Source organism: Actinia tenebrosa, unplaced genomic scaffold (genome assembly GCF_029948245.1).
Source record: "Actinia tenebrosa isolate PJP-AT-01 unplaced genomic scaffold, QUT_ActTen_1.0 PGA_scaffold3__52_contigs__length_22856419, whole genome shotgun sequence".
Classification (NCBI taxonomy): Eukaryota; Metazoa; Cnidaria; class Anthozoa; order Actiniaria; family Actiniidae; genus Actinia; species Actinia tenebrosa.
The window spans coordinates 8,479,922-8,496,634 of NW_028292580.1; the positions used below are offsets into that span (position 1 = coordinate 8,479,922).

Below are 16,713 nucleotides of genomic sequence, written 5' to 3' on the forward strand. Positions count from 1 at the left end.
ATAATTACATTAAAGCTATGAAATATTTAGCATTTTGTAAATTAGGTGCGTAATCACACACAAAAATAAATTGAGTTTGTTTGGTGCTTGTTCTAAACCAGGTTAAGGGATACTTCTAAACCAGGTTTAGAGATACTCCTAAATCAGGTAAAGGGATACTCCTAAATCAGGTGAAGGGATACTTCTGAATCAGGTGAAGGGATACTCCTAAATCAGGTGAAGGGATACTCCTAAATCAGGTAAGGGAGCTCCTAAATCAGGTGAAGGGATACCCCTAAATCAGGTGAAGGGATACTCCTAAATCAGATAATGGATACCCCTAAATTAGGTGAAGGGATACTCCTAAAGCAGATACTCCTAAATCAGGTGAAGGGATACTCCTAAATCAGGTGAATGGATACTCCTAAATCAGATACTCCTAAATCAGATAATGGATACCCCTAAATCAGGTGAAGGGATACTCCTAAATCAGATACTCCTAAATCAGGTGAAGGGATACTCCTAAATAAGGTGAAGGGATACTCCTAAATCAGGTAAATGGATACTCCTAAATCAGATACTCCTAAATCAGGTAAGGGAGCTCCTAAATCAGGTAAGGGATACTCCTAAATTAGGTGAGGGATACTCCGAAATCCAGTTTAGAAGATCGTCAGGGTATCGATCGATAAAATTATAAGGTCTATGCAAATATGGCATAGATAATCGTAATATTCTGTTACTTTCTTTTTCTTTAGTCTCCATTACGCCAGACTATAGTTCATACACCTTTAAGAACACGGCACCACACGTCTGTACTTAGTTTAGTTCAGCTACAGATCACAAAAACTGAAAAGCCGCGCGCGGGAAAAATAATTTTTACGACTTGTTGTATCGGACAGAAAGTTAGTCCAGGACTGGATTAGTCTGTACCTTGAGTTTTCTATGATCATACACAATCTACTTCTAATGATTTTTTTTACTAGAAATGGTAAGAATTGAAAAAATGGCTTCCACGGAACGGGTTTCAATGTGAAGCCAAGATACGTGCTGGGGAAGACTACATCACGGGCGGAGATGGGACCCCATAAAATACAGTAAATGTATGTAAATTGGGCTGAGAGGGGCCCGTGAAAAGCACTCTACGCCCGGGATGTAGTCATTTTCTTAAAATACACAATTAAATCGCAGAACACGCCTGTTATTCTTTATCCTTCCAGTAAGTTCTATCATAAAACAATAGTACGCTAAACCGAGGCTATTGAGGATAGATTTCTAACCGTTACAGTCATCATGGACGAAGAGACGAACAACAAGTTTGAGAAGACTTTTAAAGAGATTTTATCTGGATAATAGACATTCTTGTCTGAAGTTTAATCGAATATTAAGCTTCAAAATATATAGCATTTTATAAAATTATTTTGAAAATAGGAACTCCTAAATCAGGTAAGGGATACGCCAAAATCAGGTTACGGGATTCTCCTAAATCAGGTAAGGAATCCTTTTAAATCGGAGTTCAGACTGAGTTCTAGAGTTCTATTCATTGAATAGAGACCCATGTGTCATAGATCACCGGCCTTTTTATCATTCTTTTATTAATTTTCAAGATCTAGAATTTTAACTTAAACTAAAATGGATTTTAATCTTGAAGTTCATTAAAAAAATTTTTTTCCCGATAAGTAGGTAAAGGTTTCAGGTCACCCATCCATGTACTAACTTCGCGCAACCGGACTTGACTTTTAGTGTCATGATATGAAGGCCTAGTTTTATCCACTGGACCACGGTTCCAGGTGAATCAGCATAACAATAGACGTGAAAACAATGCACCGAATAGACTAGACTTTTTAACAGTATTTTTTCAACCGATTCCGTGCGTGGCAGAGATGCAAGGGATTAGCCGATATGGTCTGGGGGCCGGCTGGTCTCTCCCCTGATGCTTCGGCTAGAACATTTTCTTGCGTAATTCGTACACCCAAGGGCAGAAGGATTTAATCGCCGTCAGGTCCGAAGTCCATACGCCGCCTCAGCTCTGCGGATGTCTCGGGGGTATGGCACCTTGGAATCGATTATTCTTTTTTTTTTTTTTTTTTTTGTCTGTTGGTTCGAACCCCACCTTATCGTCTTGTAATAAAATCGGCCAAGACGACCACTGGAGATAGAGCCTTTTCAGTGGCTGCCCCAGTTTTATGGAACGCTTTGCCTCCAAGCCCTAGGGCTGAGGACAAAATTACTAGATTTAAAAAAGAATTGAAAACATAACTCTTTAGGCAGGCATATTTTTAATTTTTAATTAAATTGTGAGATCGGAGTAACTGTGAGTTTTGGTAAATTAAGTTGATTTAGTGACGTTTATTTTGATTTTCTATCTGTAAATATAGTGATTTTAGATATAGTTTTTGTTTAGTTTTATTCTTAATGATTGTAAAGATTGTAAATAAGCGCATTAGATCATATATTCTAATGAATTTTTATATAACAGCGATTGTTATTCGTACGGGAGTCGATTCTGCGAATATTTATCAACATTTTCCACTCCCGTACAAATAACAGCGATTGTTATTCGTACGGGAGACGCGGTTGAGCGAATATTTTAATATGATAGCATAGTTTGGTTCAAGGTAATATCGGTCCCTTCAATGGATGTGAAGAGGTCTCAACCTCGTAGTCTCACGCTTAGTTCACATCCAGAAAAGGGCCTGTGAACCATCTTATCAACTTTGAACCATATTCTTCCATTAGGTTTCTTTTGAACTAGTTTATTTTACAGCATTTTGGTCTGCGTTGACCAAAACATATGACATTTGGAAAAAGAGAAAAGTTTGAAGTTAATTAATATTTCCTTTTACTCTCTATATAGTTGGTTTAGGAGTTTATTAGTAGCTTCAAAAGTCCTTTCACTGGATGTCAACTTTATGCTAGCAAAATAATTAACATATCCATATCCATAATTTTGTAAAGGGTAAAGAGGTAGGTCCAAAGATGGAAAGTTACGATCTGGTTTCTAATATAAATCAGAACAATGGTAAAAAGTGATTGGTCTCCCTGTGGTATCTTCACCTTCGTCGCACCACAGGTAGTCCATAATAGTAAAGGAATAAACGCACACTCTAAATATATGTTTTTGAACAAACATAAAAATCACTACTCACGTTTTGTGTTTTCACTTGAATAGCATTGATGCGGGGATACTGTACAGAATATCCGTCCATTTGGCGTAAAGACTTTCTTGTCACCCTTTGTGGTATCCATGGTAATTGTAGGCCGCTATTTTTTCTGTTTTAGCTTGTTATAGTGGCAGGAACACAAGTGAGGAGTTTTCCAACGTCTTTTTCGGTAAAAAAAGAGATAAAAAAAGAGAAGAAAAGAGATGATAAGTGGAATAAATCCACAGATTCTCACAGAGTACCTCTTAAAGTATCAATCTCATAAAAGCCATAATTTTTCGATAATTTTTCGAAATAACTGCATCAAAATGCTTTTTCTAGTAATGTTAGACTTTTCACTGTGGTTTCAAGTCGAAATACTAGAGTAAAAGTTTTCTGGTTCCGCACACTCCAACTAGGAAAAGTCCGATCCAAGGAGTGAATCCAGATCGTGATTTTCCACGATTTTTGATTTTGAGGCAAAAAGTAACAAATTCTAAAAGAGCAAGAGAAATGGGGATCAATTGTGTAATTTGTTTTGTTTTGGTCGTAAAGGAAATAGATTTACGAGCATCTAAAGTTTGGACCCGCAAGCCACTCGTACGCCTATAAATTGAACTTACCCACCTCCCCAAGGTACTAGGCGCTACAATTGGCCTTTCTGGGGCCAAAATTAGCGCTTACTAGCTTTACTATGCAGATTAAAAGGGAATCCTTTCCCCGCTAAATCAGACCAAACATACTAAAATCCAATACGATGTTTGTTTTAGCCGCGCTGTGACTTTGATTCGCAGGAGTATCGAAAAAATGCTGAGGATAATCCAAACGCGGTTTCTATATGTGGTATATGACTCAATAGTAACATTTTGTTACATGTTATTTGCGGCGCCAAAATCGAAAAATCATACGATATCCTGTTAAACCAGGCTATTTTTGCACCTTTAAGATAACTAAACAGCACGTCCGTATCTAGGGTAAATCCAGGTTTACATTCTATCCGTTCAGACAAGCTGAAAAGTCGAGCCCGGAAAAACGAATTTGGCAGCCTGTTGTATCACATAAAAAGGATGTCCACTACTACATTAGTCTGTACCTTTACTTTTTTAACATTCCTACAGGATCTAATCTTTATGCTTTTTGCATCCTTTAAGTGGTAAGATAAAAAGAAAACATGACTTCCAAATTGCAGTGAAGTATTCAAGGAACGCGGGTAAAGACTACGGTATATCACGGGCGATGAGTGACCACATAAAATACAGTAAATGTATGTAATTTGGGCTGTGAGGGGGCCCTGAAATGCACTCTCCGCCCGGGATGTAGTCTTTTTATCAAAACACGTCATTCATTCACAAGCTAATCCTACTATTCCTTATTCTTGCAGTTGGTTGTATCATGAAGGAATCGTACACGAAACCGATGCTGAAGATGATGGATTTTATTTAGTGTTTCTTGTTCTATATAGGAATGTCTAAATGACCTGTAGCCGTCTTTGGTTTTTTGGTTTTATCACGCAGCAATCGTACACTAAACCAAGATAAATTAGGATGGATTTCTAGCCCGCGCCAAACTCATGATGGACGAAGCGACGAGCAACAAGTTTAAGACGAAGTTGGAAACATTTTATCTTGATCATACACATTCAATTTTCTTTCGGAAATCTTAAGTGTCCATTTGAGCATTGAGGTTCTTTTCGCAAGCTTAGCTATCTCACACTCCTTCACGCTCTTCGAGCTTCAGTACAAAGATGCCCCCTCCTGTCAATGAAATCCTGTTGAAATATAATGTAATAAGGGAATTTCTATTAGGCTTACTTTGGTGTCCTTTTGAGTGTTGTGATCTTTGTAAAACTAGCTACTCCGCACTCCTTCACACGCTTCAGAGTTTCGCCTTCTGTTGATGTAATGCAATAGTTGGTGGTGAATATGAGAGTTATAAGATATAAGTTTATAACTACTAATATAAGGACTTGATTAGTCTATACCTTGAGTTTTTCACTGTCACACAGAATGTACTCTATGATCTTTTCATATTCTTTGAGTTTTGGGTATTTTGAAAGTGCCTTTAAGTAGTTTTTCATAGTGAAAGATTCAGGATACGGATGAGGACTACATCACGGGCGGATAGACATATAGGTAAAATACAGTAAATGTATGTAAATTGGGCTGTGAGGGGCCCGTGAAATGCACTCTACGCCCGTGATATAGCTTTTTTTCAAAACACACCATTTAATCACAAGCCAAGCGCTGTTATTATTTATCCTTCCAGTTTGTTGTGTCACAAATCAATCGTACACTAAATCGAGGTTAATGAGGATGGGTTTCTAACTACCAAATTCATCATTACGAAGCGACAAACAACAAGTTTAAGACAAAGTTGGCAGACATTTCCCCTTGATAATAGACATTCATGTCTGAAGTTAAATCGATGATAAAAGCTTAAATATATATCCGCACGGGATTAATTTCTATCCGCTCAAACAAGCTCAAAAGTCGCGCGCGGAGAAAAGGATATTTCAGCTTGTAGTATCTGACTGAAATCGAGTCCAGGACTGGATGAGTCTGTTCCTTGAGTTTTTCACATTCGCACAGAATGTCATTTTATTATTTTTATTATTTATTTTACAAATTAACTTAAATATACTGTAAAGACTGATGATGCTCTTGTGTGCTGCGTGTGTATTTGCATAGTTTTTATGTCTTTTTTGTCACTTTTTCAATCATATTGACTTTTTTGCCTATGTGTTTATACGGTGTGTTATTATTATGTTATTATTGTTATTATTAGTGTGTTATTATTATGTTATTATTGTGCTCATTATTATAATTATAAATAGCAGAAATCCCGACCCTAAATGTAACGACTTTTAATTAAGAATATGTAAACCGACTTCCAAGCATTTTTAGCTTTTTAGTTATTTTTGGAAGTTGGTACCCCTCAATCTGTTCAACATAAAATAATGTATCAAATTAGAACAAAAAAATGTAATAATGGGTACAAATAAAGTTCTTCTTCTCTAAAATAGGTGTTTAACCACATAAAGACTAAATTGAGTTCGTCTGGTGCTCATTCTTGAAAAAAGGATACTCTTGCGTATGGTCATTTGAAAAAAGGATACCCTTAAATATGTTCAAGGATACCCTTGCACATGGGTCAAAGATACCCTTAAATATGGTCATTTGAAAAAGGAAAGCCGTAGCGAAAAGTCCTCTTACTGGATGTGAACAGTCGTAAAAGTAGTTTATGATTTACCAACCCTACTTAACACTTAGGCTCTGGAACTCACAGCGTGTTCGAGCTACGAAGTTCATGCGTGATGATTACCGTACGAATAGCTCAGTAGTGCGTGACTTATTCGTATGAAAGTGCTGAAAAAGCATGAAGGAATGCGGTGATTCTTGAAGTTTGGAGACATTTTACATAGATAATATAAGTATTCTATACAGTGTCAATATAGCACAATCGTTTAGCATTTCAGGTCTACTGAGGTCTACAGAACTTACTCAGTAATTTGTACAAATTTGTACGATTTTTCAGTTTTTCACGGAGATATGCGCTATGCGCTCTACTCATAACTACTTGTAGTTGCGTATTTAGGTATTTTTTCCTTCTTCTTTTTTGATTTTTCAATTTATGAAAATATACGCGGCATGTCACGATGCTGATGTACACAGTTGATGTACGTTGCGTTGAAAAGGTACGGTACAGTGTACCAATCGAAATAATAATAATAATAATAATAATAATAATAATAATAAAAAAAGCAACTTCCGTAAATTATGCGTTTTGACTTAGCTAGAGTATAATAATTAGACGGGCTGATGTTGGTCTTCCACTCCCCCCACAATTTTATAAGCCTTGCTACAGGCCTGTTGTGTTTATGTATTCAAATGTTTATTCTTGTATTTGGATAATAGTTCATAGCATAGTGTATTACTCGGGCCACTGTAGAAAACTGTATGTTGATAATTTTATATCAATGTACCAACTGCTGACAAATTCCATCTTAAAATTCGATTCTTCGTTATGATTCTAAAATAAACTCTATTTTTTGCCCAGTGAACTAGAAGTCGTAACACCAATCTGTTGTCCTTGCGTATTATGACGTCATGGTATCTTAGTTATGCAAATGAGGATGGTATAATACTCAACTGATGTTATACGCCTAAGTGATTCGATTTTTTAATTTAGATTCGTGGTTTCTTGATCATCATTACGTCTGACTTGGCTCACGACTCAAGGCATATGCTTAGAGACAACAGTGAGTCTAAAATAGACACAAGTTTTTTTCAAGGAAGCCACTCTTTTCGGGTAAAAAAGCGCTTTGAAATCATTAACGTTTATGTTAGCTATTCTCAACCCCCGACTGTAGTCAATTAGGCATATTGAACGACACTGAACTGGCTTTTATTCAAGGCGGGTGGGAGGACATTTTAGCGGGCTTCGAAGATGGCTTTGGTTCGTCTTTGGAAGCTCTTAACTCGAGTCAAAGAGATCGACAATAATGATTCAGATTCTCCTCTCAAACGCTGTTTAAATGTGTACGATTTGACATTCTTGGGAGTTGGAGCAACAGTAGGAGCAGGTCTGTATGTTGTGACGGGTCAAATCGCTCGTGATGTTGCAGGTCCTGGTGTTGTCCTCTCGTTCTTCATCGCTGCTGTAGCGGCTTTCCTCTCGGGAATATGTTACGCCGAATTTGGATGTCGAATCACCAAAGCTGGCTCCGCTTATATGTATACTTACACGTCCCTTGGCGAAATCTGGGCCTTCATCATCGGTTGGAACATGATATTAGAGTATGTCATTGGTACGGCGTCTCTTGGTCGAGCTAGTAGCGAGTACATCGATTCGATTTGTGGCGGTGCGTTGCATAAATTCTGGATCAAACATGTCGGAGAATGGCATGTAGAAGGCCTTGGAACTTACCCGGACTTCATAGCCTTTTTTCTGGTAATCTTCATCTCACTGGTGGTCGGACTCGGCGCGAAACATTCAGCTATCTTCAACAAGGTCGTCACGGGAGTGAACATGCTAGTCGTTGTGTTCGTGGTAGCAGTTGGGATTTTCCATGTCAACCCTAAGAATTGGGTTGGGGATAATCAGTTCTTGCCGTACGGAGTGTCTGGGATTCTAGCCGGAGCTGCTAGCTGTTTTTATTGCTTTGTCGGCTTTGATGTGATAGCGACGGCATCTGAAGAAACTCTGAATCCCAAGAGATCTATACCTCTGTCCATCATGATGAGCTTGATCATCAGCTTCTTGGCCTACTTCGGAGTGGCTACTGTTTTGACTCTGATGGTCTCGTACAAGGACTTGGACAAGATCGCACCTCTACCAGAAGCATTCAAACGTGTTGGGCTACCAGGAGCGAAATATGTCATCGCGATTGGAGGGCTGTGCGCGCTGTTTGGTTCCCTCATGAGCGGCATCTTTGCTGTACCAAGAATCATGTACTCCATGTCAACCGATGGATTGATCTTTGGTTGGTTTGCGAAGGTGTACGCTCGTACGAACATCCCTATCAACTCCTTGATGGCTGCTGGACTTTTATCCGCGGTCCTATCGCTATGCCTTGACCTGAAACAACTCGTAGAGATGCTTTCTATAGGAACTCTCCTTGCATATTCCCTCGTTTCCACATCCGTTCTTGTCCTTCGCTTTCAACCAGGAGTGGAAAGCGTTGCGTATGACAATGAAGAGGGCTCCAAAAAATCAGGATACAGCGTGATCTGCTGTAGGCCTCACTTAGACGAACAACCAGCCATTGAATACAAACCGATCGAGGCACATGGAGAAGAAAAGGAAGAAGTTAAGGTTGGTGCATTACTATCATAACCATACAGACAGATAATCAAATTATTTTTGAACAAAAAACAGGAATACGGTATATATTACTTATATATATTGTCATATACTTAGCGATAGTTAGCTAATTTTACCCGTTAAAAGGATAACATAATAATAATATTAGAATTGAATTTATAAAATATCAAATATCTACGAAAGTTGCTTAATTTATTATTATTTTTTTATAAAATAGCCGATCTGTAAAAAGGTCATCAGTCTGTTTATCATATATTTTATTTACAGTTTCTATATTTTCGTTTTTAGCCTTTATAGCCGAAATAATTTGTAAGTTTATAAGAAAGGAAGAAATAAGCTTAAAGCGACTGGTAATTTTTTTGGATATTTGATTATTTTATACGGAGTTATACGTTTCGTAATGATAAACATCTTGAATACAAATCCAAGCAGAGCTATCGAAAGATTCAAACGAAACCTCACAGGAAACCATCGTCTGCATTTTCAATGTCATCGATATATTTTATTTTTTTATTTCGTTTCGCGAAGAGAAAACTTAAAAACTTAAAGCTTAAAGCGGAATTTTCCGGTTCGACAAATGAAAAAATTGATACCCTTCAATATCCACTGAAGTCAATAATAGCGCGGCCTATCAATCTTTGAAACGTCACCTTTCGGTATTGTACACCATTATTCATAAAAGAATTGATATTTCGAAAACAGATGCTGACTGAATCCTACAGTATCTATTTCATCCCTAATAGTTTAGTCATCAAACGCTAAAAAAAAAAAAAAAAAAAAAAAAAAGAGTTCGATACGAACTTGCGAAGTTAAAGTTACTGTCGCGATAAATCGAATCCATTTATTCATTGTGTAAATATTTGTGGTTTTCCTAGATAAAGGTTTTTTTCTTTGAGAAGGAGAATTCATTCCATGGTGTTTGTATTAAGTTTGGTTTCTGGATCAATGAAGGATTTGTGTTTTAATTATGGTATTTTTTCCCATCACATAATAAAATGAATATTCGAATACTGTAGTATCGGCAAGTTTTTGGTTTTCACTTTTGATATCAAAAAAAAAAAAAAAAAAAAAAAAATTGTAAGTTCTTTATAAACAACGACAGTCTTTATAGCGAACATTAATCTTAAGAAACTGGTAAAGATTATTTTATGGCTATACATTTATTTTAATTACGAACGCAACAGGAAACTAAAAAAATGGTCGCAAGCGGGAAAAAAACAAAATGCTAATGAACTATTCTATACTCTTTGAATGATTCTGTCGTTGAACTTGTCTTTCTCTTTTAGCTATCCTTTCTTAGGACCTTCGCTTAATGAAAGCATGTTTTATAGCGAGCAGGTTTTGTCTTAACTTTGAGAGAGGAGATTTTGACTTTTCGTTTTATATATAAGGTTGATATTAAGCCCTCTAATTTATGTCATTTCCCTTATATGTTTAGTCTTCGCTTTTTTTTAATTCTTCGTGGTTTTTAAACAATGTACTTCGATTGAATTGTGGTTTACTTCATCCTTTTTTACTTAGTAAGCTAAAGGTGAACGGTATTGACAGTTTTCTTTGCATTAGAGGCGCTGAAAACGGAGATACGAAGGAAGCAAGCATAATGGCTCGAGGCAAAATTACACTACTCGCGATTGAAAAAATAAATAGGGTAGTTCTTCCTCGGAAACTTTCTTTTCTAAGGATCAGAAACCTCGGAGATTTTACTTGGCCCACGATATAGAAAACAAATTATAATTAGTGACTAAATAACAACCCAAAGTAAAACGAAAAAAACAAAAACAAAAACCAAACAAAAACCAAACCGATCCAAACAAAACAAAAAACAAAAACTAATAGAACGAGTGTCTACTAATATTATTATGCTTAGAACTTTTCACCGGCCAAGTGGAATCTTTTTGTAAATTTATGATAATATTCTCACATTCAATCCATATTTTGAGTCCCTTTAAACCACTGCTCTTACGTGTGGCGCTTAGGAGAGCGTAGGAGTATTAAGACAATAGACGACAAAGTGCTGTCACACGGTCCAATGATCGACATCCCAGCGGATGCGTAGGCTTTACAAATCTTTTTTCCTCTTTGATTTAAATATCGAAAGAATCGATAACAGGAAATCCAATATATACTTTTAAAATTTCCGAATCTAACCTTCAGCCTATAATTTTTTTATTGAATTGTGAAACAACCGCTCTGCGTTGGTTGATTTAACTGAGTCGGGGCTAGGCTAACTCCCATGCAGATCTAATCCTGAAACAAACTCTAGGCTGATCTAAGTCAGGGCATGGTTAACTCACAGATCAAACCCTGAAACAACCTCTGGGCTGATCTAAGTCAGGGCATGACTAACTCACAGGTCAAACCTCAAAACAACCTCTGGGCTGATCAAGTCAGGGCATGGCTAACTCACAGAGCGAACCCTGAAACAACCTCTGGGCTGATCTAAGTCAGGGCATGGCTAACTCACAGATCAAACCCTGAAACAACCTCTTGGCTGATCTAAGTCAGGGCATGGCTAACTCACAGATCAAACCCTGAAATAACCTCTGCATGGCCTGATGTTATCAATCCCAACCTCTCATACAAACATGGTTTTGGTTTAATATCTTTTAACTAGAGACTTTTCTTCCAATCTTCTCAGCATCAAGGGGATCCCCCAGACAAGAGAAGCAGTCAGATAGCGACCACGGCTGTTGTCTTAATGATCACTGCCATGGTTGGTTTCGTAGCTCTTATGATCGGAGGCTGGTCGGCTATTGGTAATCACGAAGGATGGTCCATATTCACCCTTATCTTCACCATACTACTCTTCGCCTTTGGCCTCGTTGTCATGATGATGCAGCCTCGTAATCATGCAATCTTCCCATTCACCGTCCCCTGCATTCCTATCATTCCTCTCGCTAGTATTTTGATTAATCTGTTTCTGCTTCTGAAGCTCTCCAAATGGACCTGGATTCGATTTGGTGTTTGGATGACTCTAGGTAAGGCCACGCTTGCGCATGCGTATTAGCCACTCCCAAAGTTATGGCTCGAGTTGGCATTGCAGTGCATTGTGGATTTGTTTTAGGGACGAAACAGAGGCCATCTTGGAAATATATGTACCTTAGAACAGTCCATGGGGATCAGAGCCATTTCAATGTTACGGCATGTCGTACCATGTACGTGCTGTAAGTCAGTACCGCATGTTCCACGCTCTTACGATTACCATTCTAATGGGAAGCCATTTCAATGTTACGGTATGTCGTACCATGTACATACTGTAAGTCAGTACCGTACGTTTCCCACTCATACTATAACCATTCTTATATGGGAAGCTATTTGAATAATGTTACGGCATGTCGTACCGTGTACTTGTTGTAAGTCAGTAACTTATGTTTCCCACTCATACGATAACCATTCTTATGGGAAGGCATTTCAGTGTTACGGCAGGTCGTACCGCGTACGTGTTGTAAGTCAGTACCGTATGTTTCTCACTCATACGATAACCATTCTTATGGGAAGCCATTTCAGTGTTACGGCATGTCGTACCGTGTACGTGTTGTAAGCCAATATATTTCCCACTCATACGATAACCATTCTTATGGGAAACCATTTCAGTGTTACGGCATGTCGTACCGTGTACGTGCTGTAAGCCAATATATTTCCCACTCATACGATAATCAAGCCACTCTATCATCAGAGCTCAATACCAATTTCGTTACTTTCCTTACAGGCTTTGCCATTTATATCTTCTATGGCATACGCCACAGCGTGGAAGGGTTATCGGGCGAGGATGATCCAGATGCTGGGAGTACCCACGGGGAATATATCGTCAATGACAGCCCACCACCAACTCTCACCCAGAAAATCAAACCAGTTCAACCAAAACAGAGCAAGACAGAAGAAAAAGCACCACTGAAAGACAGTTTCCAGGACACCCCGGCTGAAGAGATTGCGAAGGAGGCTGGTAACGAATAGATGTCTATATATTTTCAATGGGAAAAATTGAATTTTCAATGGGAAAAAATGAATTTTAATTTGTATATTTTAGCCATAAGAAAGGAATAATCGACCTTAAAATTTAGCAGTTATTTTGCGATCTTATTTCATTTTTGTTCAATGATGGATTTTCACCTCTGACAACCATTTAGGAGGACATATATATGATACGTAAAATGCTTTCGTATGAAAGTTTTCTCTTCTGAAGAAAATAATAATGATTCAGTTCTCCAAGATGGCCCACTTAGAGGTTCAATTTTGAGGTATATGAGTATGAATAATATATAAAAGTAAATAAATGGGTATATATACATTTTGTTAAATTAAGTCATAAATGTTAACTGGACATTCGTGTCAGGCAAAGGATCTGAAATTGGGTCACCCTGTGGTAACCCTGTGGTCACTGGGCTACAGGGATACATACTGAATACGAAAATTTACAGAGCAACGTGCAAAAATATGACCACATTTAATGTATTTACATACTTCTATGCACGCGCTTTTGTACGTTAAATCAACTTATTTCAATGCGAAGCTGACTGTTCTTACCAAATGATAATGCGTGTAAGAGCTTCTATGCAAGCGCAAAGTCCTTGCATAGAAGTATGCTGTCAATACTTTATATGTGGACATGCTCGTGCGCATTGCGCTGTAAAATTCTTTTTGCCTTGACACTGCTAAAATAAGAAGATATTATTGGGTAGTATAAGATAATGGGTTTTACTAATGCACAACGTAATGCTGAAAAATCTCGGTTCGGAAAAACGAAAAAACGAGAAAAAGTATTTAAATTACGTGAAAATATATTTTAAAGAATATAAAATTGAGAAGCAAAGTATTTTCTTCTCGACCGACCTAAAGGTATATATTATTTTTATTTGGAGCAAAGTATAATACTAAAGAAACCGAAGAAACTTTATTTATTCCTATCACAGTATATTTTTATCTCTTGAGCTCACGAGGGTTTTGGTCTGCGTCAGTTCGCATCTCGACGAAGATCAGTGTTCGTAGGCTCAAGAAAGCTAGAGTATGCGTGCGCACACCGTCATTTTTCGTGGCCGCCATGTTGGATGATTTTGGCAAAAGATTTGTAATTCGTTTATTTTGTTATATCATCCAACATGGCCGCCATTCCTTTTATATTTATTCTGTTGGGAACCAGTAATATTTGTTCTTGTGCTACGTACGTTATTACTGCACCCTAGCGCCTTTAAATTCAATGACTAGTTTCAGACAGGGTCTTTATTTATTTGCATAGAAAACAAGCCGAAAAAATCTCTCAACCGTTTGGTCTGTTCCATTTTCATTTCAAATTAAATTATAATTTTTAATAACTAATCAATAATTACTCAATAATTCGACCGCATTCATGCACAATTCAAATTATTTTTAGTTTCGATTCTAGAATTGTATATAAGAAGTAGCAAAGTGATCATAACCAAATCATGGAACAAAATCATCCTTTTCAAGTTGTAAACGCTTTTTGATTCGTATTCGATTCTGTACCTGAAGTTGACTGGTTGCAGTAATAAAGTTTAATTGACTAATTCATTTGAGACATAATTTATGGCTTTCATAGATTCGTCAAGTCAAAAATATTAAATACTTTATTTTTGTTAAACTAATTCTATATCCATGTTGCTAGAGTACAAACACTATAAGTGTGGAACATAAATACCACTAAATACTGCTAAATTATGCCAATCATATTGTTTTCTATTGTTTAATTAGCACTATTTACTACTAAATAGTGCAAAGTGTTGCACATTGTTAGTGTTTGTACTGTACTAAACGAGGTACGCATAGCGCACTGATTTATTACGCACTAGAGAGGAAACATTCTTCTTAAATACACACCTACATTGGCGCGTAATGAAAGTGTTGTCACTCTCTTTTGAAGGAACAAAGGCTAATGGAACACTGTCATAATTCCCTACAAAATCATTTCGTAGGGACAATACAATCTTTGTCATTATTTCTTAAAATCGTGTTGCATGTAAAATCCGCAATGTGGCAATGCTAGTGACTTTACATGCTTAGTTTGGTATGAGAAAGCATAATGCGCATGATCGGAAACCCGATTACGAACAGCCTTATAGCATTGAGAATCTACGCCTTTCGGAAAACAAATTGAGTTTATAAGCCTTGATAATGAATGCGTCCGCCATTTTGTCGTCTAGTTTCCTAACATGCGCAATATGTTTGTCGTTCTTTCATGAATCTGCTACCTTGGACATCTTTACAAACATTTTGGATCTTGGTTAAAATTATTATAGAGTATTGTAAATTTGGAGGGAACTTAAATGTTGGGTCACAGAAACGCGCGAAGTGTAACATAAAATCTCGAGTGGTTTTCGTACGAGTGGGAAACGATACGGCAAGTTTGTAGCCGTACTGTTGTCGTACCGTATTCGTACTATAGTCGTACCGTATTCGTAACCATGTCTTACCAAAGCCGTCATTACATTTTGTGATAGGAAGTACTGGAAAACGATGGGAAGCCATTTCAATGTTACGGCATATCCACCTTGTACGTGCTGTAACTCAGTTATATATTTTCCTATCTCATACGAAAACCTCTCTAAGAATTAGAGCGAGCGAGTGTGTGTAGATTGTAATTTGTGCAATGGACTACTTTCGACGATACGGCGGCGACATTGCCAGGGGGCAAAAGAAAACGAAGATGACAGAAAATATATAGTTTCGTGAATGTCTTTCTTTTCGGGTAAAGTAATCGATGTGCCGTCTTAATTCATCTTTTGTTGTATTCTCTTTTGGTGAGCCGTTAATATCAATCGACGTCATTTCTTTAACAAAGCTTTATTTGATCCCTGGACGGCCCATAATGCCTTGCGATTCAAGATGGCCGCCGTATCGTCGAGGTAGTCCATTAGTCACTCTGAATAGTTTTCAAAACTATGATTATTATTATAATTTGGTTATCGAGTTGATCTCAAGGGATACTAGAAAAAAATAATTAAATGGGATAAATACATGCGTCCAGGGAGTACTAGATACTCCCTGAATTAATAAGATTGAGGTTGTAAAAATGATAATAAAGGGTTGCAAAATGAAATACCTTTTCACGCGTATTTTATAATACTTCTACAGTGTTTTCATTGTTACGCGCTGATCGAGACAAAATGCGCGATATGGAAATCGTTGAATTCTTCGGTACCTTTACATACTCTGATTGACGGAAGCGTATCGCCCAATTTCCTTATCGCGGCTGTCTTCTCTATCGGGCAAGAAAGAAAATAGCTTACTATTCTCAGGGACCTCGGAGCGAGTTTTTGATTGAAAATTCTAATATTATAGAAATCTCTTCAGAATACTAAATTTTGTCAAATATAAAATGGTGTGCGTCAAAATTATTGGTGGTGCCGTACCCCCCTGATTTTCTACGTATGGACATTGTAGATAGAAATACTTTGAGTGGGAAGTTTTCAATTTTACAAACCATTGCGCATCCAAAAGTTAAATCGTCTAGCGAGAATTTTGGCGGGGCGCACTACCGTCTCTTCCCAAATTTTTATCGCACGATAGCGTTTTCCATCCGAAACCGTGCAACTTGGCGCTCAAAATTGATGCTCGATTGCAGAATAAACGTTATCAGCATTACAACCCGCACTATAAGCAAATTACGAGTCACTCTTCAATGGACAGGGCAGAAAAACGGGTTCTACTTTCGACGTTTATGCGTTAATAAACTTAATATTTCATAAACAGGCTCTTTTGGGACTGATTAACAAAATTTGGGGAAAATTTAAAAAATGCGTCTTTGAGATATAACGCC

The 16,713-nt window shown here is 37.4% G+C and overlaps 1 protein-coding gene across 1 annotated transcript; it reads left to right on the forward strand.

Annotated features, from left to right (window-relative positions):
* Positions 1–7,262: 7,262 nt before the first annotated feature.
* On the forward strand, positions 7,263–15,993 carry LOC116299843 (cationic amino acid transporter 4). The gene is made up of 3 exons (XM_031708559.1): positions 7,263–8,933; positions 11,581–11,920; positions 12,652–15,993. Exons 1-3 carry the CDS (start codon positions 7,566–7,568, stop codon positions 12,894–12,896), a joined length of 1,953 nt encoding a protein of 650 aa, XP_031564419.1. The 5' UTR covers positions 7,263–7,565; the 3' UTR covers positions 12,897–15,993.
* Positions 15,994–16,713: the final 720 nt, after the last annotated feature.

Bases quoted from the DNA above. Each gene is read 5' to 3' on its own strand.
- LOC116299843 (XM_031708559.1), top strand. From the start codon at position 7,566: ATGGCTTTGGTTCGTCTTTGGAAGCTCTTAACTCGAGTCAAAGAGATC. The intron at 8,934-11,580 runs GTTGGTGCATTA...CAATCTTCTCAG, and splicing joins AAGAAAAGGAAGAAGTTAAG to CATCAAGGGGATCCCCCAGA. The intron at 11,921-12,651 runs GTAAGGCCACGC...CTTTCCTTACAG, and splicing joins TGGTGTTTGGATGACTCTAG to GCTTTGCCATTTATATCTTC.